Source organism: Vulpes lagopus, chromosome 3 (genome assembly GCF_018345385.1).
Source record: "Vulpes lagopus strain Blue_001 chromosome 3, ASM1834538v1, whole genome shotgun sequence".
In the NCBI taxonomy this organism is placed as follows: domain Eukaryota; kingdom Metazoa; phylum Chordata; class Mammalia; order Carnivora; family Canidae; genus Vulpes; species Vulpes lagopus.
Genome location: NC_054826.1, coordinates 132,244,903 through 132,270,362, shown reverse-complemented (window position 1 = coordinate 132,270,362; position 25,460 = coordinate 132,244,903). Strand labels below are relative to the sequence as shown.

The following is a 25,460-nucleotide window of genomic DNA, read 5'->3' as shown; positions in this document are numbered from 1 at the left end:
ATAGAAGTAGGGATTAACCAACAGAATGTTCTAGGCAAAGAAAATAATTTGTTCAAAGACAGAAGATATTCTAAGAACTGCAAGACTATCTATAGGGATGGAAAGAAGGTAAAGCAAGGCTAAAGACTTTAGAATAATGTTGACATTTCTGGCTTGGGCAACGAGGAAGGTGATGACATCATTCAGTGAAATGGTAAAAGAAGGTCTAGGGGACAAATCATGTGGTATATGTTTGAGGTGTCCCAATTAATATCCAATAAATGCTTGCACATGTAGAATGAAGGAGTGCTCCAAAGACATAAGATTTAGAGCAATCAATTGGCCTGTATCTGGTAGCTCAACGTGGAAGAGTAAGTAGGATTGCCTAGAAAAAAATGTACAGAGTGAGAGGCAAGGAAGGTTGAAAATAAAACACAGAAGAAAACTAATATATGAGACAGACTGAGGAAGATGATCCTCAAGGGAGACAGAAAAGTAATGATAGAGAGGTGGGAAGAAAGCCAGAAGAATGCACTGCCAAGGAAGCCAACTGAAGAGAACATTTGAAAAGAGAAAGCAGGAAGATCTAGAAAATACCCACTGAACTAACAGTAGGGAGATTGGCTTGGTAAAAGAATTTCTATAAAGTAGTGAAAGCAAAGCCAGTTAGTTGAGAAGTGAATGAGAAGCATAGCTGTGAAGAGAGAAAAAAGATAAGGCAGCTAGAGGGGACTTCAGTAGGATTACACTTTTTAAAAATGGTACTGACTTAAATATGTTAAATCTTGTGCTTAAATGCAGGATATTTAAACACAAAAATAAAGGAGATAATGCAGAGGCTAAGGCCTCTGAATGAGTCAAAGATGAAATCAAAGGGGAAATGAAAAAAATACCTTGAGACAAATGAAAGCACAACATACCAAAACTTGCGGCACACAGCAAAAGCAGTTCTTAGAGGGAAGTTCATAGCAATACAGGCCTACCACAAGAAACAAAAAATCTCAATCTAAATTTAAACCTTAAAGAATAGTATTATGCTAAGTGAAATAAGTCAGATAAAGACTGACCATATGATTTCACTCACATGTGGAATTTAAGAAAACAAAACAGATGAACATAGGGTAAGGGAAGGAAAAATAAAACTAGATGAAAACAGAGAGGGAAGCAAACTCTTAAACAAGGAAACAAACTGAGAGTCACTGGGGCGGGGGCGGGAGATGGATGGAGGGATAGGATAGCTGGGTGATGACCAAAGTGAGCAAAAAGAAGGAAATAATAAAGATCAGAGCAGAAATAAATGAAATAGAGACCAAAAACAAAAACAAACAAAAATAAAAATAAAAGATCAACAAAACTAAGTGCTGTTTTTTAAGAAAAGATAAACAAAATTGGCAAACCTTAGCTAGACTAAAATGAGAGAAGACTCAAATAAATAAAAGCTAAAACAAAAGAAGAGGCATTACAACTGATACCACAGAAATACAATGGGTCATAAGACACTACTTTGAACAATTATATGCCAATAAGTTGTATAATCTAGAAGAATTAGGGAAATTCCTAGGCACATACAACCTACTAAGACTGAATAATGAAGAAACAAAATCTGAACAGACCAATAATGACAAAGCAAATTGAATCACTAATCAAAAAATCTCCCAACAAAGAAAAGCCCAGAACCAGATGGTATCACTGGTGAATTCTACCAAAATTTAAAGAAGAATTAATGCCAATCATTCCCAAACTCTACCAAAAAAATAAAAAGAATGGAACCCTTCCAAACTCATTTTTGTAATACCAGTATTACTCTGATAATAAGGTCAGACAAGGACACTACAAGAAAACTACAAACCAATAGCCCTAATAAACAAAAATATTAACAAATAGAATGCAATGGCATATTAAAAGGATCACGATAAATGGGATTTACCCCTGGAATGCAAAGATGGCTAAACATACACAAATCAAAAAATGTGATATATCACACTAACAGAATTAAGGATAAAAATCATATGATCATCTCAATAGACACAGAAAAAGCATTTGACAAAATTCAACGTCCTTTCCTGATTAAAACTATAAAAAATTGGGTATGGAATGAATATAACTCAACATATTAAAGGCCATATATGACAAGCCCATAGCTAACATAATATTCAATGATTAGAGGTTGAAAGCCTTTCCTTGAAGATCAGGAACGAGATAATTGGTGACTATTCTTCTCACCAATCCTAGTCAACATAATTCTGAAAGTCCTAGCCACAGCAGTTGAGCAAGAAAGAGAAATAAAAGGCATTTAGGGGCACCCGGGTGGCTCAGTCAATTAAGCTTCTGACTCTTGATTTCAGCTCAGATCATGATCTCAGGGTCATGACACTGAGCCCCGTGTCAGGTTACATACTGAGCATGGAGCCTGCTTAAGATTCTCTCTCCTTCTTCCTCTGCCCTTCCCTACACACATTTTCTTGGGAAAAAAAAAAAAAGGCAGCCAAATCAGAGGGAAAGTAAAATTGTCTCTGTTACAAATGATATGGTACTACATATAGAAAATCCTAAAGACTCCACCAAAAATCTGGACTAATCAATGAAATCAATAAGGTTGCAAGATACAAAATCAATATATAAAAATCAGCTGCATTTCTATACACTAACAACAAAATATCTGAAAAAGAAATATAAAAAACAATTTCATTTATAATAGCATCAAAAACAATAAAATACTTAGGAAAAAATTTAACCAAGGAGGTAAGAGACTTGCACACTGAAAACTAGGTAATATTGATAAAAGAAATTGAAAATGACACAAATCAATGGAAATATATGCTATGCTCATGAATTGAAAGAATTAATACCGTTAAATGTCCACATGCCCAAAGCCACCTATACATTCAAAACAATCCCTAACAAAATTCCAATGGCATTTTTCACAGAAATAGAAAAAAAATCCTAGAATGCACATGGAAACACAAACTCCAAATAGCCAAAGCAAACCTGAGAGAGAACAAAGCTGGAGGCAATATACTCCTTGATTTCAAGCTATACTACAAAGCTATAGTAAAGAAAATAGTATGATACCAGAACAAAAATAGATACATAAACCAATGGAACAGAATTGAGAGCCCAGAAATAAACCCTTACATATACAGTAAATTCATATTTGACAAAGGAGCCAAGAATATTTAATGGACAAGGAATAGTGTCTTCGAAGAATGATGTTGGGAAAACTGGATAATCACATGCAGCAGAATGAAATTGGATCCTTACGTTAAACCCCTCAGAAAAATTAACTCAAAATGGATTAAAAACTCAAACATAAGATCTGAAGCTGTAAAACTCCTTAAAGGAAACAAGGAAAAATGACCTTTACATGGGTCTTGGCAATGACCTTTCGGATATGACACCAAGAGAATAAGTAACAAAAGTAAACATTAGACAAATCAGTTAGTTAAGTGTCCAACTCTTTATTTTTGCTCAGGTCATGATTTCAGGGTCCCTCCCTACTTGTCTCCCTCTCCCTCTGCCTCTTCCCCTGCTTGCTTAAGTATGCACACTCCCTCTCTCTCTCTCATAAATAAATAAAGCATTAAAAAAAGAAATCAGGATCTCAAAAAGATACCTGTACCTCCATGTTCACTGCAGCATTATTCACAATAACTGAGTTATGGAAATAACCTAAGTGCCATAGATGAATAAATAAAGAAGCTGCCATATACACAATGGATTATTATCCAGCCATTAGAAAGAAGAAAATCCTGCTATTTGCAACAATTTGGATGGTCCTCAAGGGTATTATGCTAAATGAAATGAATCAACCAGAGAAAGACAAATACATTTTATGGCATCACTTACATATGGAATCTAAAAAAGCCAAATTCATAGAAATAGTAGAATGGTAGTTACCAAGAGCTGGGAATTGAGGGAAATGAGAAGGTGTTGGTCAAAGGACAAAAACCTCTGGTTATGAGGTGAATAAATTCTGGGGACCTAACATACAGCATGGTGATTACAGTTCATAATGTACTGAAAGTTGCTAAGAGAATAAATCTTAAATGTTCTCACCACAAAAAAGAAATGACAATTATATGAGGGTAATGAAGGTGTTAACAACCCTACTGTGGCAACCATTTCACAATACATAAGTGTATCAAATATCATGTTGTACACCTCACACGATGTCATATGTCAATTCTATCTCAACAAATCTTGAAAAAAAATAGACAAAGATAAAAACAGATAATTCATAGAAAAGAACATGTAACTCTCTAGTATTTCTATGAAGACATGTTAGGAATGAACATTAAGACAAAATACCACCTTATACTCAACAGAGTGAAAATAATAGAAAATTGGATAATACCAAGCAATTTGTAGAGAAACAGGAACCTTCATGCATTGCTGGTGGGAATGTAAGCTGGTATATAAAGTCATTTGGGAGGTAACATGGCTATCTTTCTTAGGATTAAGACCAGATAACCTCATAAAATTTGCAAAGGCTTAATATATCCTTTTGATTCAGAAATCCAGGTGAAATTCTCTAAGGTACAAAAGAGGAAAGCTTGCATTTATTGATTTATTGATTTATTGATTTATTTGATGAAGCTGGAGAAAATCTAGATGTCTATTACTAGGGAATGGATAAAGAAGAGTGCTAAATGCATCCTATGTAGTAATTAGAAGCAATAAACTAGGTGAACACATAATATCAAGGACAAATTTTAAAATCATAACGCCGAGTGAACAAAGCAAGAAATCAATTGTGGCCTTTAGCAGACTACTATCTATGTAAATTAAACACACACACACGAAACACTACATGATTCCTAAGAATATATACATATCGAAGACACAGACTATACATGTTAGAATAAGTACCTATCATAATAAGTAACATTTATTGAAGATATATGTTACCTGCCCAGCTCTTTTCTAAATTCACTAATGTACTAATTTAATTCTCAAAACTCTTACCATTGTTATCTCCAGTATATAATTGAGAAAACTGAGGCACAGAGGGGTTATATAGCTAGTGGTTGACAGAAGTGAAGCTCAGCCCTAGGCATCTGACTCTGAAACCTCTGCTCTTCATCCTGCCCTATAGTATCCATGAGAGGGAGGCAAATAGTAGCCATGAATAAATGATTAACTTAACCCTCTGCATCTGAGATCTAAAAAAGAAAAAAGTGTTTTATTATAAAACCTCATCTGTCCCCCACAACTCTGAGTCAAGTGCTTACATAAGAACAGATAGATTATACATTTATTCCTTTCTGATTCTGAAATTTTAAGTCTTAATCTTTTACTTTACATTTCCTAGGACAGAAAGCTGAGTATATCATTCCTGATATACTCTGTGAAAAAGAGAAAAGTATATTATTTTTCCACTTTCCTAGGACAGTTAACTATATCAGAGTAATTCTCAACACAGAGTAGACCCTTTCAGTAAATGAGTATCTACCGTAAGTTCTAAGTTTTAGCAGACAAAGAAACTGTAATAGCTACGTTTGTACATATAATACTAACACTCTTTGCTCAACTAGAAGAATATTATAAGGAGGGAATAGTGTTGTTATTTTAGCCACTGAGGCTGGAAGTATTATAAAGATTATGTAATCATAATAACAGATATGACATTTGTGGCAAAAAGAAAAATAGAGCAAAATATAAAGCAATCTTACAGTAGAATTCTTCCAGAAATGAGCAATTTCATCAATATTTGTTGCAGGATGAAGTAAAAAGTAGTACTTCCATTCATCCCAGTCTACTGTCAATGTTCCATCACTATCGATGCTGGAATTTAAAACAAAAATAGTGCTTATAACATTTATAACAAATACTCTAAAAATAAGTACTAAGTATAAGAATTACTGTTGAACATTTTAAAAGTTTCTAAGACAAATCTTATGTTAATTGTTCTTAAATAGAGACAACCTAAGTGTCTACTAATGGATGAATGGATAAAGAAAATGTGGCATGATGCGCACACACACACACACACACACACACACACACACATACACACGTGCACTTGCTGTGGAATATTGTTCAGTCACAGCAAAGAAGGAAATCTAGCCATTTAAGACAACATAGATGGAACTTGAGGGCATTTTGCTAAGTGAAATAAGTCACACAGAGAAAGACAAATACCATTTGATCTCACTCATAAGTAAATCTTAAAAAAAAAAAAAGAAAGAAAAGAGATCATAGATACAGACAACAGATTGGTGGGTGGCTGCCAGAGGCAGAGGTTTAGGGGATGAGTGAAATGGATGAAAAAGGTCGAAAGTTACAAACTCTAGTTATAAAATAAGTAAGTCATGCGAATGTAATGTACAGCATGTAACTATAGGTAATATGCCATACTGCATATTTTTAAAAGTTGCTAAGGGAGTAAATCTTAAAGGTTCTCATCACAAGAAAAAAATTTTAACTACATATGGTGACAGATGTTAACTAGACTTACTGTGATAAAAATATATATATTACACTGTACACCTGAAACTAACATTACACATCAATTATACCTCAATAAAATATAAACAAATTTAAGTTTTAACTACAAAAAATAGTTTCTTATATGATAAGTTTCTAATCACAAAAAATAATAGTAATAAATAAGAGAGGAAACTTTGGAAGGGATGGATATGTTTATGGCATAAATTGTGGTAATAGTTTCCTAGGTATATACTTACCTCCAAACTCATAAAGTTGCATATATTAATTATGCAGAGCTTTTTATACATCAAAAAATTAAAAATTTTAAAAATCAATTGCTCAAGCAAATTACACCTATTCTTTAAACTAAAAGCAGGAAGAATTTTATTCTAGGAACTCTATATGTACACTTTATGATTTAGTCAACAGTATTCTCATAATTCAATAAATTTCTTAACAATCTTTCTTATAACACTGTCAATAAAAGCTGATATTTTCAAACCTAAAAAGGCAGGCAGGCAGACGGGAAAGGAGGGAGGCAGGGAGAGGGGGAGGAGCTACACCTATAGCAATTACTTTCTAACATGGAATATTAAATAAAAATTAAAACTATCAAAAATAAAGATAAGGGCTGACCTTTGTATAATTTTTTTTGCCTGAGCTTCAGAAATATGCATACCCAGTGATTTCAAAGCAGCAATTATTTCTGAAGTTTCTATTATTCCTTTAAAAAGTGAAAAAATATCAAATTAAAGTATCTCAAAAGATAACAAGGTAAAATATACTTAGAATACAATAGTCTTTTAAAAGCCCATATTTTTTTACCTGTATTCCCATATTCACAATACAAAGGCTAAAAGCTCTGAAAACTACATGACTTTTTATAAATTTGGCACCAAAATTTATTTGGTAGTCAATTATTTATCTGATTTTGTGTGATCATTCATTTGTTTCACTGAAGAAATGTTCATGTATATAATTGCACTGTGATGCTCCAAACCCCACTTGGAGTATTATATATCATATATGCACTATATTGCTTTTCTCAAAACCCAAATTCTAAATTTCTAAATACATTTTACCCTAAGGGTTTCCATAAGAGACTGTACATCTGCAACAGATCTAGATTATTGTACCTACTTGGAAAAAAATTAAAGAGCTAACTCCAAAGAGGTAAGTTTTTAAAGAAATAACATACCTAAAATACAATACAATGCAAACTTTAACACAACCATATCCTGTGTTAAATAACTTGAATCAACTGATATATTTAATACAAGCCTGCTATGCATCACAATCTCATGCTACTGGATGTTGTGAAGGAAAAATTAAGCATTCCATATGCTCCTCAAACTCCAAAACACTTAACTCATCGTGTCACTCTCCAAGTCCGAAAAATCTTTGATCCCTCCCTTGTGTAAAACAAATAAGTGAGGCTACTCAATGTTTTACAATATGAGGGCATTTTCATGTTTAAAAAAAATCAGCCTAATGTCACCTAGTTGAAAAATATATAACAACAAAAAACTACTATAAACTCAGTCACATCTTTATTTTCTATTTTATGAACCATGGCTGCGTCTGCATACATTTATAAATAGCATACATATGTATTAGCCCATAGACAAAGCCTAGTATTTGTGCATAGAATTGTGATCACTCCAAGGCCCCTAGTGTTCCAAGCTCCACAGGGTAGAATTTACTGGTCTATTCCTTAACCTAGAAATCAAATTTTTCTCCAACTGGGGAAACAGAATCCTCTGCTTTATATCCCATTACAATGTTTGAACACTATATTCATTAATTTGATAATTTAAAAAATTTTTGAAAGTGTACTATTAAAATCACTATGTTAAATGTGAGAGAAGCCAGAGATTAATAAAACAACAGCCCTTGAGGAGCTTGTATGGATGAACTACTTATTTTAAAAATATATCACTCTGTGCCAAATATATGTTACAGAAAGGTTATGAATATAAAGTACTGCAGGGATAAATAAGAGTTAAAAGTCACAGATGAAGTACTATAAAGGATAAACAAGAGATCACCAAAGAAACAAAAAACATTTTTCAGCAAAAGGTACAGTATGAGCAAGGTACACTTACTTGTTTAACAAAGATTGGTTGCGAATTTACATACGGTACTAGAAAGCAGGATAATAGCTACTTGGAAGGGTGGTAGTGATTTGGATGGGATGTAAAAGGGACATTCCTGAGATGCTAGTAATATTCTGCTTCTTAATCTGGATGCTGTTTTCATGTTGTATGTTTATCTCAGAAAAATTTGTGGAGCTTTTACTTAGAATTTATGCACATTGCTATATATATTATATGTCAATTAAATCTTCCCCCAAAAATAGTGAGTTAGGGCCAAACTTGAAATGCCATATTAACCATTTCTCACCTTGACAATTTCCTAATTCTGTCTTTGTTCAAACTATGATCTCTCTGCTCAAGAAACCCTTTGGGTTTTTTTTGTTTGTTTGTTTGTTTTAAATATTTATATATTTATCTGAGAGAGAGAGAGAGAGAGAGAGAGAGAGAGAGAAGAGAGAGCATGTGAGTAATGGGAGAGGAGGAGAGAGAAAAACTAAAGTACACTCGCTGCTGAGCATGGAGCCCAACATAGGGCGCCATCCCAGGACCCTAAGATCATGACATGAGCCGAAAGCAAGAGTTGGATATTCAACTGACTGAGGCACCCAGGTGCCCCTAAAGAAGAAAGAGGAAAGAAAAAAAGCCCCTCAGCTTTTTTTTTTTTTCTGTTTATGTATTGATTCAGCACAAAACTAAATTGTCCCTGGACACAATAAAGCTCTTCCTATATTGCTTCAACAGCAACTATCATAGTCTACCTTTTGTGTCTTTATTATTAATTTACCCAAAATTGTTAACTTCAGAACTCTTTTGTTAACACAAATCCAAGTGCAACAGTTCACATATAGTGCTCAAAAACTGTTTACTTCATTGAACTAAAATACATCAAGCAATTTTTACCTGAAAGAAGCTAAAATTCCAAGCTAAGATGTAGGAAAAAAATTAGGTAATGAGATCCAGAATATGATGAAGGCCTATGAACTAAAGATTCAAAGTTGTCTTTAATTATTTGCAGCAAATTTTTACTGAGAAGATAGACTTGAAATGAATTCAGCAGAATAACAGTAGTTAGATGGAGAGGAGGACCACAACCATTCCAGCATTGCAATTCCAGGAAGAAATGCAAAATATTCCATTGCTGTACCACAATTTATTGCTAAATAACAAACTATCCAAAAAAGGTAACAAACTATCCCAAAATTTAGTAGTTAAAAATGATGTGTTTGATTATGAGTATGCAATCTGAGCTTGATTAAACTTACTGGTTCTTCTGCTGGTCTTGCCTGAGCCCCTCCTGTGAATTTAATCATCTGAAGGTTTGTTCAACTACAGCTAGAAATCCAAGACGGTTTCACTCATGTCTGTTAGATAGCTCAGATGGAAATGTAGAACAATTGAAAACTAAATGAGCGATCTCTCCAGCTGGGTTGATAGATCTATTTTCAGGTGGCTCAGGATGTTAAGAAAGAGAATTCCAAGAGGACAAGTTTCAATGTACAAGTACTTTTTAAAGCCTTGCTAATGTCCTAATGGCTGAAGTAAGTCAAATGGCCAAACCTAGGCCTGTATGGTTCACGGCTAACAAAGGCATACATCCTGAGAGATGTGATTCACTGGGAGAGCCAATGGAAAGCAAAATTATTTAACCTTCCTTAGCCTCAGTGTTTGTTCTCACCTCTAAAAATGCAGCTACTGTGATGACTTGTGTAAGACAAAAATAAGACATAGAAAATAAAGTCCAATAAAGTTAGTCCCTTTCCTACCATTTCCTCAATATCAAAAAAAAAAAAATCCATTAAAAGAAGAATCTTACTGATGAAATTATGTTCAATAATTACTTCATTCACATCATTATAACTGCATTCCAGGGACATTTTGGCTGAATGGGAGCAGGAGCTCAGATACTACTTGTTGAGAGAAGTTAAATAGATCAGATCACATTGGGGCTTGAGCGCTTCCTGCTAGTGAGGTTAACAGTACACCAGCCCACATGCATCCTCTTGCCCCCACTGATTGGCATAAGGCCTGGAAGGCCTCCTGGGGGACAGAAAGCAGGTGGTAAAAACTGAATCTTGTCTACTATTAATTTTTAACAAATACAATGTGTAATGAGCTGGGAGAGTCCCAACAGGAACAATGATATCAGGAAGGAAAAGCAGGGGAATATCTGATGCAATGAGCCAGATCCAGTAATAGAACTCAGAAGGAAATGTTGGCTCCAGGGTCAATGACACACACCTGATACCAGAAATTACCCTATCTTAGCCAATATGGAAGCAATTGGGCACTCTGGAAGAAAGTGATTGCATGTTCATATGAATTGAGAAAACTGTACCTTGAGGCCCCAAAAGATATTCTAGTATTCCAGACACTTGATTAAGTATAACAGAGGGGAGGAGATTCCCAGGGCTGCCATAACAAAGTACCACAATCTGGGTAGCTTAGAACAACAGGAATTTATGTCTTACAGTTCTGGAAGCCAGAAGTCTGAAAACAAGGTGTCATGTCAGCAGGGCCATGCTCCCTCTGAAGATACCAGAGAAGGATCTGTTAGTGCTTGTCTCCTCGCTTCTAGTAGCCGCAGGTATTCCTTGGCTTGTTGATGCATCATCACTTCATCCCTGACTCCATGATACTAAATGGACATTTCACATCATCTTCCTCTGTGCATATCTGCTTCTGAGTTCAAATTTCCCCTTTATATGACACCAGTCATATTACGTATTGGACACTAATGTTATTTTAACTTATTACTTCTGTAAAGACCTATTTCCAAATAAGGTCACAGTATGAGGTACAGGAGGCTCAACATATCTTTTTTAGGGTGCACACAATTCAACACATAACAGAGGATATATTCCCTTTTCCACACAAAAAGCATGCTGGCCAAAGTAAATTGGCTGAGCTCTACACAAAAGTGGTCACTGAAGCAACAATGATGACACAGAAAGAAGGCAGCTCAATCAGACCTAGCACCTCTGCTAGTGCCTAAGCTCTGCAGCTCAGGTGGGCAGTAGCCCTGGGGCCAATAGTAGAGCTTCATACCAACTGTCACAGCTCAAAACAAATGAAGCCCATGGGAATTTGGCAGTAGCTCTACCACAATAGTACCTCTGCAGAACTTTGGGGACTGAGCTGTGATATTCCAGTTTGACTAGTCAAGGCAGAAATTCAAAGATCTATATTGCTAATCACTATATTACTTTCAGATTTCCATCTTGCCTCAGAAAAAGTATTTTCTTTATTACTAAGAGCTATAAGCACTGATTTGCAGCTTTACCAGAGACAATAGTAGCATTGTGTTTTCACTAAGGACATTATAATTTCACTGGTTATCTGACAGTGGATTTTCAGCTTACAAATGATGATCATGGTGGTAATCACCAATAACAGTGAAATTCCAGAATAGCACAAGAGCAGAACTATCCAGCCAAGATCAGCAGCAATTGATGACCAGTTCTAACTGAAAAACATTAGTAAATAGACTAAAGCTTCTGGGTATTATTTCAGTAGCAGGACCCAGAAAGGCCTAAACTTCTTTCTGGAAAGTGAATGGAAGCTTGAAGCCCTGAAGTTTGGGTATCACAGGTCACTAAAGCCTGCGACATTCAGGTTACACTTTGTTTTACCCAAGAACCCATCAGTATGACCCTTATCTGCTAGTACACTTAGAACTGGTACACAGTATAGCTCTCTTGGTACACTTAGAATTTTTCAATTAACAAAAACTAGATTTCTGAAAACTTAAAAATTAATACATATGTTTCCTAAATAGGGTATAATTGGGTTCTAATTACCCATGGTTGCTTAGCCATATTTGGATGCAGAAATGGTGTTCTACTTTTACCTATAGTCTTTCTGATTTAAGGGTTTGTGACAAAGTATACCTTTCCTCTGTAAATGAGCACGGATGCTGGTTGCAACACTATGTATAAGAGTACAAGATTGGAAACATCCCAAATGTCTTACAATATAGGAATGATAAGTCTACTCATAAATGGAATATCTCAGAGTCATTAAAAACTATGTTTGTTCCTAGAGCCTCTGGTTTGCATGTCGGACATGCTCCGGTCTCTGGCCACCACTCGGCCCACCGTGAATGCAGATGACCTCTTGAAAGTGAAGAAATTCTCAGAGGACTTTGGACAGGAGAGTTAAAAATTTCTTCACTTGGTGATGGTGAAAGTGGGAGGTAGATTGGGGTAATAAATCCACGGCACTCCCCAGGTCAGTGGCCAGACAGGGCACTGGGGCTCGTCTTAACGTCACTACAGCGTCCCCTCTGCTGTCTAGCCGCCAGCCGGGGAGCATAAAGGAAGGGCCTCCCTGGCCACAAAGACACAGAAGCACATTCGGCACTGGGTGGAATACTGGTTCTTCCTACTTCCTCCTCCTCCTCCTCTTCTGGATGCTCACCAACTCCTTGTCCTGCCCCTGTGTTTTTTGTTTTGTTTTTTAAACCTTTCTTTGTTCCCCTAAATTAATGCTGCTTGGATTTTTGTCTTGTTTATAAATAAAATTAAAATCTCAAAAAAAAAAAACTATGTTTGTGAAGAATATTAAATGAAATGAAAATGCTTACATTATAACATTAAAAGAAAAAAGTAGGACACCAGATGATATGTAGTGTGACTACAATTTCATTTAAAGAGAGAAAGAGAAACCAAGAAAGAAAACGGAAATTAGAAAGTCCAGAAGGAAATATAAAAACACATTAAAATGTTAAAACTGATCTCCACACAGCAGGGTTACAAGTAACTTTAACTTTCTTTTAAGATATTTTCTGTGTTATCTAACTTTCCTGCAATCAAAATATTTTCAAAATCAGCAAGTAAACAATGTCATTTTTAAAATTACCATGTACTTTCAGCTCATACATTGCAGAAGAGCGGAGAGGCCTACTCCCTAAGCCAAGGAGCTCTAAATTCAGAGGACAAATTATTTTATTAAAAAAACCAGTAACAACACAAAAATTATAACAATATAATAATATATACATATAGTTTATATATTATTCTCAGAAACAAAAAATTACTGCTAGATATGTAATAAAAATAACTAAATCATTGATGGTACAAGTCAGTTAAAGGTTGATAAAACAATGTCCTTTGGTACTGACTATTAATATTAAGCTAACTGGGAATAAAACACAAACACATACCATCATCATTTTTATCGAGACTATTAAATGCCAGCCTCATTTTTTTCTCGTGGTCTTTAAGGTACTGCATAAATTCTCCAAAGTCCAATCCTGAATCGTCATTGGTATTTCCAGCTTTAAAAATCTCCTACAAGAAAGAAGAAACTCATTGCAGAGATGTACTGCAAGTAGATCCACTATAGCATGCTAATATTGGCACATTTCACTCACATTAATTATTGTCTTCGTTTTTCAGTCACAGCTATAAGACTAAGTACATTTGTGATTTTTTAAACTTGTGCAATATTAGAGTCAATAGTCACCATGTCATTCCAAATAATTCTGAGTCTGATAAGCAGGTATTTATTAGAGGTAAACAATGAATGCCAAGTACCTTGAGAGAAGAAAGATACTAAAATATATAGTCTTTGCCATCAGAGACCTCATACTCTATTAACTAAATGAGAGAAAATACTTAAAATTCTAGGAGGACTTTTTTTTTAAATTTATCTACGACAGTCACAGAGAGAGAGAAGAGAGGCAGAGACACAGGCAGAGAGAGAAGCAGGCTCCATGCACCGGGAGTCCAACGTGGGATTCGATCCTGGGTCTCCAGGATTGTGCCCCGGGCCAAAGGCAGGCGCCAAACTGCTGCGCCATCCAGGGATCCCTCTAGGAGGACTTTAGACAGATGAGTGGTAGGCTCCTCGGTCCTCTAACACAGCTAGATCAATATCAAATCCTTTTGAACACCTAGGAAGTCGATCTGAGGATTAAGAAAACAATCTGCACAACTGGAGGGAGAGAACATGGCAGATGTGAAGTTTGGAGCTGGGAACTGGGGGAGAGAAAAGCCTGGTGCCACAGAGGAAAGGGAGTCCTTTTCCCAGAACCAAGTCAGGGAGAGAGGGAGAGAGGGCAGTGCGTAGGGTTTCCTCAAAACACTGTGGTAAGGAGATCCGCTGAGTGGCCCAGGGAGAGAAAGTTCCCCTTCTAGGAATACATTTGGAAGAGGGCTTTTGCCTCTGCAAGGATGAAAGGCTCACAGGGCACCACAGAGCAGCAGTTCAACAGCCAGGGACAGACACACAGGCAGAGGGCAGATAACCTGCTTGGAGCTTGTCACTGGGCTTCACCATAGACTCCAGCCACCTGCTCAGCCAGGCCTTTGCTTTTCTGGGGCAGAGAGGAACAGGCACAATGTTGCGAGGCTCTTCTCTGGGGGAGGGGAGCAGGTCCACACCTTGCTGTACCCTGTAAGGTTGGGAATTTTGAAATCCAGCCACCAGCCAGAGATAAAATACAGGAGAACAGTGGCACCAGGTATGATCATGGCCAGGCACAGACAGGTTGAGGGCAGGGATCTGATGAAAGCCTGAGATACAGGAGAGGAGATTGTTCGCTTTTCTGTGAGGGCCTTCTGAAAAGCAGTGGCCACAAGTTCTCCTCCACAGGATGAGAGGGTAGGGTGACACCATCTTCCACCCCCTGCCCACCAGCACTGTCAGACTTCAGAGAGAAACAGCACCTCCAGTGGAGGCTGGAGTTCCTTACACCAAACCCCAGGCCCCTGTGCCTGGCAGGAGCATCTTTACAAGTGCAGTTCTAACTGTAAGCCAGCCTCTTCTCTAGAAGACCAACACAGGACCCTTTCATGTACCAAGTCTACAGGTCATAGAATGCTGCAAAGACTCAGGTTCAGTCCTGGTGGAAATAGAACCAGACTTTCTTTTTCTTTTTCTCTTTTTTATTTCTTTTTTTCTTTTCTTTTTTTCTTTGGAATGAGGCTCATAGTCTTTTGTTCATTTATTGGTTTCTTTATTACCTTTTCTCATTTTTTGGATCAGGCTTCTTTTCTTTCTTTTTTTTCCTTCTTTTTTTTCTTTGGATTCAAGCGTATACTTTTTTGTTTGTTTGTTCATTTGTTTGTTGCTCCTTTTCCTTTTCTCTTTTCTTGGGTCAGGCTCCCCCTGTCCTTTTTAAGCATATCTTAACAAACTAAATCAAAGCACACTTAGTTAAAAGTCCAAACACTCCCCACTGTAAGCAAGGAGGAACTCTGCAGAGGACTGACCTGTGGGGGAAAGCAGCCAAAACACAATAGCAGAGTGCACAAAGCATATACCAGAAACACTTCCTGAAGTGCCAGGCCCTGGACAGTGTAGGACTCCTTCTTTTTTTTTTTTTTTTTTAAAATTTTTTTTTTAATTTTATTTATTTATGATAGGCACACAGTGAGAGAGAGAGAAGCAGAGACACAGGCAGAGGGAGAAGCAGGCTCCATGCACCGGGAGCCCGACGTGGGATTCGATCCCGGGTCTCCAGGATCGCGCCCTGGGCCAAAGGCAGGCGCCAAACCGCTGCGCCACCCAGGGATCCCTGTAGGACTCCTTCTTAATATAGTATTACTCTCAGGAGCAGAAAACACAACAAGCTTTCATAATGTGTGAAAGACAGAAACCTGGACATAATGACAAGACAGAGGAATTCTCCCCAGAAGAATGATCAAGAAGAAATCACAACCAGGGATTTACTCAAAACAGATATAAGCAATATATCTGAACAAGAATTTAGAACAACTAAATTACTAGCTGGGCTTGAAAGAAGCATAGAAGATACCAGAGAAACACTGGCTGCAGAGATAAAAGACCTAAAAACTAGTCAGGCTGAAATAAAAAATGATATAACTGAGATGCAAAACTGACTTGGTCTAATCACAGTAATGAAAGATGATGGAAAAAGCAGAGAACCGAATAAGTGATACAGAAGATAAAACTATGGAAAATAATGAAGCTGAAGAAGAAGAGGGAAAGAAAATTATCAGATCATAAATATAGACAGAGAATTTAGCGATTCCACAAGGCACAATAATATCAGTATCATAGGAGTACCAGAAGAATAATAGTGGAAAAAAGGAGCAGAAGGTTTATTTGAACAAATTATGGCTGAGAAATTCCCTAATCTGGAGAAGGATACAGGCATTCAAGTCCAAGAGGCACAGAGAACTCCTCTCAAAATCAACAAAAACAAGTCAACAACAAGACATATTATAGTGAGACTTGCAAAATACAAAGATGGAGAGAGAATTCTGAAAGCAGCTAGGGACAAATGGTCCTTAATCTATAAGGGTAGACACATAAAGTTAGCAGTAGATCTTTCCACAGAAATTTGCTTGGCCAGAAGAGAATGGCATGATATATTCAATGTCCTGAATAGGACAAATAGGCAGCAAAGAATACTATATCCAGCAGGGCTGTCATTCAGAATAGACAGAGAAATAAACTTTCTAAGGCAAGGAAAAACTAAACAAGTTCATGAACGCTAAACCAGATCTGCAAAAAATGTTAAAGGGCACCCTATGAGCAGGGAAGAGATACCTTTTGGTGTCTTTCTTTTGAAACAAAGACTACAAAGGAACAATTTACAGGAAGGGCAACTTTATAGGTAATACAATGGCACTAAATTCGTATCTATCAATAATTACTCTAAAATATAAATTCTCCAATTAAAAGACATAGGGTAAAGACCATTACTATACTGCTTATAAGAGACTCATCTTATACTCAAAGACACCCCCACATTGAAAGTGAGGGGATGGAGAACCATGCTAACAGACATTAAAAGAAAGCTGGCATAGGTATACTTATATCAAACTAGATTTTAAGCCAAAGACTGTAGTAAGAGATGAAGAAGGGCACTACAACATACTAAAGGGGTCTATCCAATAAGAACTAACAATTATGAGTATTTATGCCCCAAACTTGGGAGTAGACAAATATATAAATAAATTAGTAACAAACTTAAAGAAAATAATTGATAATTATATAATAGTAGTAAAAGATTTGAACACCCCACTCACAGCAACAGACAGATTACTTAAACTGCTGACCTAAGAATATCAACAAAGAAACAATGGCTTTGAATGACACGCCTGACCAGAGGGATTTCACAGACATATTCAAAACATTTCTTTCAACCTAAAGCAGCAGAATACACATTCTTTTCAAGTGCACATGGAACATTCTCCAGAATAGATCACACACTGGCTGACAAATCAGGCCTCAATTAGTACAAAAAGACTAAGATCATACCATGCATGTTTTCAGACCACAGCACCATGAAACTTGAAGTCAACCACAAGAACAAATTTGGAAAGACCACAAATAAATGGAGGTTAAAGAACTTCCTACCTATCATCCCAAAGAATGAATGGGTTAACCAGAAAATTAAAGAAGAAATGAAAAAATACACAGAAGCAAATGAAAATGAAAACATGGCAGTCTAAACTTTGAGACACAGCAAAAGTGGTCATAAGACAGAATTATATGGCTATAAGGAAGGCCTTCCTCAAGAAACAAGGAAAGTCTCAAATACCTAATCTTCCATCTAAACGAGTCAGGAAAAGAACAGCAAATAAAGCCTAAAACCAGCAGAAGGGAAATAATTGAGATTAGAGAAGATATAAATGATACAGAAATTTTTAAAAAATAGACCAGATCAAAGAAAGCAGGAGCTGGTTCTTTGAAATAATTAACCAAATTGATAGACCCCTAGCCAGACTTATCAAAAAGAAAAGAGAAAGAAAACAAATAAATAAAACCACAAATGAAAGAGGAACAATCACAATCAACACCACATAAATACAAACGGTTATAAGAGAATATTTATATGCCAATCTGGAAAAATGGATCAATTCCTAGAAATCTATAAACTATTAAAAACTGAAACAGGAAGAAATAGAAAATTTGAACAGACTCATAATCAGCAAAGAAATTTAATCAAAAATCTCCCAACAAACAAGAGTCCAGGGCCAGATGGCTTCCCAGGAGAATTCTACCAAACATCTAAAGAAGTATTAGTGGGGCGCCTGGGTGGCTCAGTGGTTGAGCATCTGTCTTCAGCTCAGGTTGTGATCCCAGGGTCCTAGGATCAAGTCCCACATTAGGCTCCCCACAGGTAGCCTGCTTCTCCCTCTGCCTATGTCTCTGACTCTCTCTCTCTCTCTCTGCATCTCTCATGAATAAATAAATAAAATTTAGAAGAAGAGGAGGAAGAGGAGGAGGAGGAGGAGGAGGAGGAGGAGGAGGAGGAGGAGGAGGAATTATTCCCTATTCTTCTGAAGCTGTTCCAAAAAACAGAAATGGAAGGGAAACTTCCAAACTCATTCTATGAGGCTAGCATTACCTTGATTTCAAAACCAAAGATCCCACTAAAAAGGAGAATTACAGATCAATATCCCTGATGAACATGGATGAAAAAATTCTTAAGATACTAGCTAATAAACTCCAACAGTACATTTATTCCTGGGATGCAGGGGTAGTTCAACATCTGCAAATCAATCAGTGTGATACACTACATTAATAAAGGGTATGAACCTCATAATCTTCTTAATAGATGCAGAAAAAGCATTTGGCAAAATACAGTATCTTTTCTTGATAAAAACCCTCAAGAAAGTAGGGATAGAAGGAACATAGCTCAACATCATAAAGGCCATACAAAAGGTCCACAGCTAATATCATTCTCAATAGGAAAAACTGACAGCTTTCCCCTAAGGTTAAAAATACACAAGGATGTCCACTCTCGCCACTGTTGTTCCACATTGTACTGGAAGTCCTAGTCTCAGCAACCAGACAACAAAAAGGAAAAAAAAGGTATCCAAATCCGAAAGGAAGAAGACAAACTTTCACTCTTCACAGATGACATGATACTTCATGTAGAAAACCCAAAAGACTCCACCAAAAATTTTCTAGAACTGATACATGAATTCAGCAAAGTTGCAGGAAATAAAATCAACCTACAGAAATCTATTGCATTTCTATACACAAATAATGAAGCAGCAGAAAGAGAAATCAAGGAATGAATCCCATTTATAATTACACCAAAAACCATAAGATACCTAGGAATAAACCTAACTAAAGAGGTAAAAGATCTGTAAGGTGAAAACCATTGAACACTTATGAAAGAAACTGAGGAAGACACAAAGAAACAGAAAAACATTTCATGCTCATGGATTGAAAGAACAAATATTCTTAAAATGTCCATACTACCCAAAGTACACATTCACACATTCAATTCTATCCCTATCAATATAACAGCAGCATTTTTCACAGAGCTAGAAAAAAGAATCCTAAAATTTGTAAGAAAGCAGAAAAGAACCCAAATAGCCAAAGTAACGTTGAAAAAGGAACGCAAAACGGGAAGCATCACAGTTCCAGACTTCAAGCTGTAATCATCAATACAGCATGGTACTGGCACAAATACAGATGTACAGATCAATGGAACAGAATAGAGAATCCAGGAATGGACCCACTGCTGTATGGTCAACTAATCTTCAAAAAATCAGGTAAGAATATCCAATGGGGACAAAAGAGAGTCTCTTCAATAAATGGTGTTGGGAAAACTATGCAGCAATATGCAGAAGAATGAAACTAGACCACTTTCTTACACCATACACAAAAGCAAGTTCAAAATGGATGACAGACCTAAATGTAAGATAGGAAACCATCAAAATCCTAGAGGAGAAAACAGCTAGTTTGACCTCGTCCAGAACAACTTCTTACTAGACAAGTCTTCAGAGGCAAGGGAAACAAAAGTAAGAATGAACTATTGGGCCCTCATTAAGATAAAAAGCTTCTGTACAGTGAAGGAAACAGCCAACAAAACTAAAAGGCAACTGACAGAATGGGAGAAGTTCTTTGCAAATGACATAGCAGATAAAGAGCTAGTATCTAGAATTTATAAAGAATTAATCAAAATCAACACACACAAATAATCCAGTTAATACATGGGCAGAAGACATGAATAGACATTTCTCCAAAGAAGACATACAATGGCAACCAGACACATGAAAAGATGCTCAACATCACTCATCAGAGAAACAGAAGTCTAAACCACAATGAGAGCAACTTGCACCTGTCAGAATGGCTAAAATTAACAACTCAGGAAACAACAGATGTTCACGAGGATGAACAGAAAGGGGAACCCTTTCATTCTTTGGTAGGAATGAAAACTGGTGCAGCCACTGTGTGAAACAGTATGGAGGTTCCTTAAAAATAGAACCACCTTACAATCCAGGAATCACATTACTGGCCATTTACCTAAAGAATATAAAAATACTAATTCAAAGGGATACACGCATCCCTATACTTATTGCAGCATTATTTAAAATAGCCAAATTATGGAACCTGCTCAATTATCCAGCAATACATTAATCGATAAAGAAAATGTGATATATATATATATATATATATGAATATTATTTAGCCACAAAAAAGAAAGAAATCTTGTCATTTGCAATGACATGGGTGGAGCTATAAAGTATTATGCTAAGCAAAATAAGAGAAAGATAAACATTATATGATTTTACTCAAATGTGGAATTTAAGAAACAAATGAGCAGAGAGAAAAAAAAGAGAAAGACGCAAACCAAGAAACAGAATCTTAACTCTAGAGAACAAACTGATGGTAAGGTTTTGTATGGGGGTGGAGACAGGGAGTGGTAGTGAGAGGAGGAGTGGGAATGGGTTTAAGGAATGCACTTGTGATGAGCACCAGGTGATGTATGGAATTGTTGATTCACTATATTGTACACCTGAAAATAATTTTATAGTGCATGTTAACTAACTGGAATTTAAATAAAAACTTAAACAAAAAAAAACCCAGGGGCACCTGGGTGGCTCAGCAGGTTACACATCCAACTCTTGATTTCGGCTCAGGTCATGATCTCAGGTTCATGAGATTATGCACCCCCATGGTGCTCTCCACTCAGCAGGGATTCTGCTTGATATTCTCTCCCTCTCCTTCTGCTCCTCCCCCCTCCTCCACCTGCAAGTAAATAAATAAAATTAAACAAATAAAAATTTGTTTAAAAATAAAAGAAACCAGCAAACAAAAAGTTAAAGAATGAAGATATGGTCCTTCTATAGTTACAATTACTTGTGTGATTTGAAATGTAACATTGGATGATCAATTAAAATTCTATTTAAAAGGATTATTTAAAAAAGAGGGAAAAAAAACCCTCTACGCGTGAGTAGGGATTAGTCCCTTCAAGGGCACTGTGCTGGATAAAGCCACTTATAAGTGAATTTTGTCATCTTCTGAAGACAAGTTCTCTAGTACCCTAAGTATCTTTTAAAGATTGATTCATTACCTCAAATAATGCTTAAATATAGGATGAAATTATCCAATCATTTTTTAAATAAACTTGTCAGGAAAGTACAAATCATAGCTCCATGAGAGACAAGGAAACTCATAATATCCTGCTCTGTATCCATTCAGAGTATGAATTAATTGATCATGCTCAGAATGAACAATTTATGTATCTCACACTACTAAAAATAATTTTAGTTTGTGGGAAAAAAAGAATGAAATCATGCCATTTGTAATGGCATGGATGGAGTTAGAGAGTATAATGCTAAGTGAAATATGTCAGAGAAAGACAAATACCATATAATTTCACTCATGTGGAATTTAAGAAACAAAAAATGAGCCAAGGAAAAAAGAGAGAGAATCCAAGAAACAAACTCTTAACTATAGAGAACAAATTGATGGTTATCAAAGGGAGGTGGGTGGGGAGATGAGGATTAAAGAGTACACTTATCGTGTTGAAAATAAAACAAAATGAAGTGAAGTAAAATAAAATAAAATGAAATGAAAACAAAAGGAAGAAAAGAAAATACAGCTCACACTTTAAGAAACAGAAATGGACAATACTGAAGACAAGTTATCCAGTGAGTCTGTGTTCAATAACCCAAATATCAAAGGAAGGTATGACTGTGAAGAAACCTTTAGTATTTGACCCCCTGGACTATTTGGCTGTAAGCTCCAGAGTAGCTTGTAGAAGTCCTGGGGTTACTGAAGAAATCATGTACCTATCACATGCTTAACATTTAAAATATATGGTTGCATTCGAGGGAAAGAAAATGATTCATTTTGAAAATGAAGCCAGTGTGTTAGATTCCAGAAGAGGTGATATGTGTACTCTTCTTAGGGTACAAAAAATGAGAAGACACTGCTCTTTCAGTCAATTTTCTGTTCTGTAAAGAAAAAAAAAATTCCACCTTGCACTTAACTCTCTTGCATGCTTTCTATCAGAACCAGTTTCACTTAAGTTGCCTTTCTAGGAAGATTTCAGGAAACATATTCTTTCCAATTTTAGTTTATGTGCTGCCACAGCAAGCACCAAGAAACATATATTTTTAAAGATTTTATTTATCCATTTGACAGAGGGAGAGCGCCAGTGCACACAAGCAAGGGGAGCGGCAGGGAGAGGGAGAAGCAGGCTCTCCACTGAGCAAGGAGCTCCATGAGGAGCTCAATCCCAAGACCCCAGGGATCAAAGGCATGACATGAGCTAAAGGCAGACATTTAACTGATTGAACCAATCAGGTGCTCCCAGGAAATGTATTCTTTTTTTTTTTTTAATTAACTTTTATTGGTGTTCAATTTACCAACATACAGAAAAACACCCAGTGCTCATCCCGTCAAGTGTCCACCTCAGTGCCCGTCACCCATTCCCCTCCAACACCCGCCCTCCTCCCCTTCCACCACCCCTAGTTCATTTCCCCGAGTTAGGAGTCTTTATGTTCTGTCTCCCTTCCTGATATTTCCCAACATTTCTTTTCCCTTCCTTTATATTCCCTTTCACTATTATTCATATTCCCCAAATGAATGAGAACATACACTGTTTGTCCTTCTCCAATTGACTTACTTCACTCAGCATAATACCCTCCAGTTCCATCCACGTTGAAGCAAATGGTGGGTATTTGTCGTTTCTAATTGCTGAGTAATATTCCATTGTATACATAAACCACATCTTCTTTATCCATTCATCTTTCGATGGACACCGAGGCTCCTTCCACAGTTTAGCTATTGTGGCCATTGCTGATAGAAACATCGGGGTGCAGGTGTCCCGACGTTTCATTGCATCTGAATCTTTGGGGTAAATCCCCAACAGTGCAATTGCTGGGTCGTAGGGCAGGTCTATTTTTAACTCTTTGAGGAACCTCCACACAGTTTTCCAGAGTGGCTGCACCAGTTCACAGTCCCACCAACAGTGTAAGAGGGTTCCCTTTTCTCCGCATCCTCTCCAACATTTGTTGTTTCCTGCCTTGTTAATTTTCCCCATTCTCACTGGTGTGAGGTGGTATCTCATTGTGGTTTTGATTTGTATTTCCCTGATGGCAAGTGATGCAGAGCATTTTCTCATGTGCATGTTGGCCATGTCCATGTCTTCTTAATCAGCATGTATCCATTTGATCTTTTTGAATGACTTGAATGTGCATCTCCTGACCAGATTGATGGCTGTTAAAATTCAGGGGCAGGAAGTCCTGACTGTTGGTGTGATGTGGTGGTGTGTTGTTTTTCTACCCAAACTTGGCATGGCCTCTGTTTTACAAAAAATCTCTGCCAGATACTTTCATCTAATGGCTGGTACTGCTAAGGGGTAAGCAAATGAAGCATCAGACAATGAAATTTTTTTTAAGATTTATTTTATTTGAGAGAGAGAGTGAGGAGAGGGGCAGAGGGAGAAAAAATCTTAAAGAGGGTCCACATCCAGCATAAAGCCCAATGCAGGGCTCGATCTCACAACCCTGAAATCATGACCTGAGCCGAAATCAAGAGTCGGACACTTAGCTAATTAAGCTACCCAGGCACCCCACTTCACCTACCATTTTTAATCCATTTCTTTGGCCACCCTACATGTCTGCTCAAAGATGGAGATCTTAAGCTAATCTAGATGCTTTTAGTGGAAAGGTCTCTTCAAATTGACTGTTTTCTATACACTAATAATGAAATAGCAGAAAGACAAATTAAGAAAACAATACCATTTATCCACTTACAGTAGACAATAAAGAATAAAATACCTAGGAATAAATTTAACTAAGGAGGTATAAGACCTGTACTCTGAAAACTATAAAACAATGATAAAGGGGGGAAAATGATGAAAGAAATTGAAGACAACATGAACAAATTAAAAGACATTCCATGCTCATGGATTGTTAAAATTAATATTGTTAAAATATCCATATTACCCAAAGCAATCTACAGACTCAATGTAATCCCTACCAAAATAACAACAGTATTTTCACAGAACCAGAAAAATAATCCTAAAGTTTCTGTGGAACCACAAAAGACCCAAAATAGCCAAAGCAATCTTGAGAAAGAAGAACAAAGCTGGAGGTATCACAATTCCAGATTTCAAGATCCACTACAAAGCTGCAGTAATCAAAACAGTATGGTACTGGCACACAAAAAAATAGACACATAGATCAATGGAACAGAATAGAGTCCAGAAATAAACCCACGTTTATATGGTCAATTTTCTACCAAAAAGGGGCACGAATGTACCAACAAGAAAAGATAATCTCTTTGATAAATGGTCCTAGGAAAATGGGACAGCTACATGCAAAGAATGAAAGTTGGCCCCTTTTTTACACCATACACAAAAACAAACTCAAAAATGGATTAAAGACCTGAAACTATAAAACTCCTACAAAAGAACATAGGCAGTAACTTCTCTGATACTGACTATAGCAATATTTTTCTAGATATAGCTTCAGAGGCAAGGAAAAGAAAGGAAAATAAACTATTGGGACTACACCAAAATAAAAAGCTTTTGTACAACCATGGAAACCATCAACAAAACAAAAAGGAAACCTACTGAATGGGAGAAGATATTGGCAAAAGATGTATCCAATAAGGAGTTAATGTCCAAAATATATAAAAAAACTAATACAACTCAATGCCAAAAAAATAATAATAATAATCTGATTAAAAAACGGGCAGAGGAACTGAATAGACATTTTCCCAAAGAAG

At 36.5% G+C, this 25,460-nt stretch overlaps 1 protein-coding gene across 1 annotated transcript in view; it reads right to left on the bottom strand.

Annotated features, from left to right (window-relative positions):
- LOC121487711 (calcium-binding mitochondrial carrier protein SCaMC-1-like) overlaps positions 1-25,460 on the bottom strand; it is a 51,921-nt gene that overhangs the window by 16,773 nt on the left and 9,688 nt on the right. Inside the window, exons 2-4 of the mRNA XM_041749679.1 lie at positions 13,666-13,792; positions 7,045-7,132; positions 5,652-5,763 (exon numbers count right to left, since the gene is read on the bottom strand). Coding sequence (XP_041605613.1) covers positions 5,652-5,763; positions 7,045-7,132; positions 13,666-13,792 — 327 coding nt within the window. The remainder of the gene's footprint in view (positions 1-5,651; positions 5,764-7,044; positions 7,133-13,665; positions 13,793-25,460) is intronic.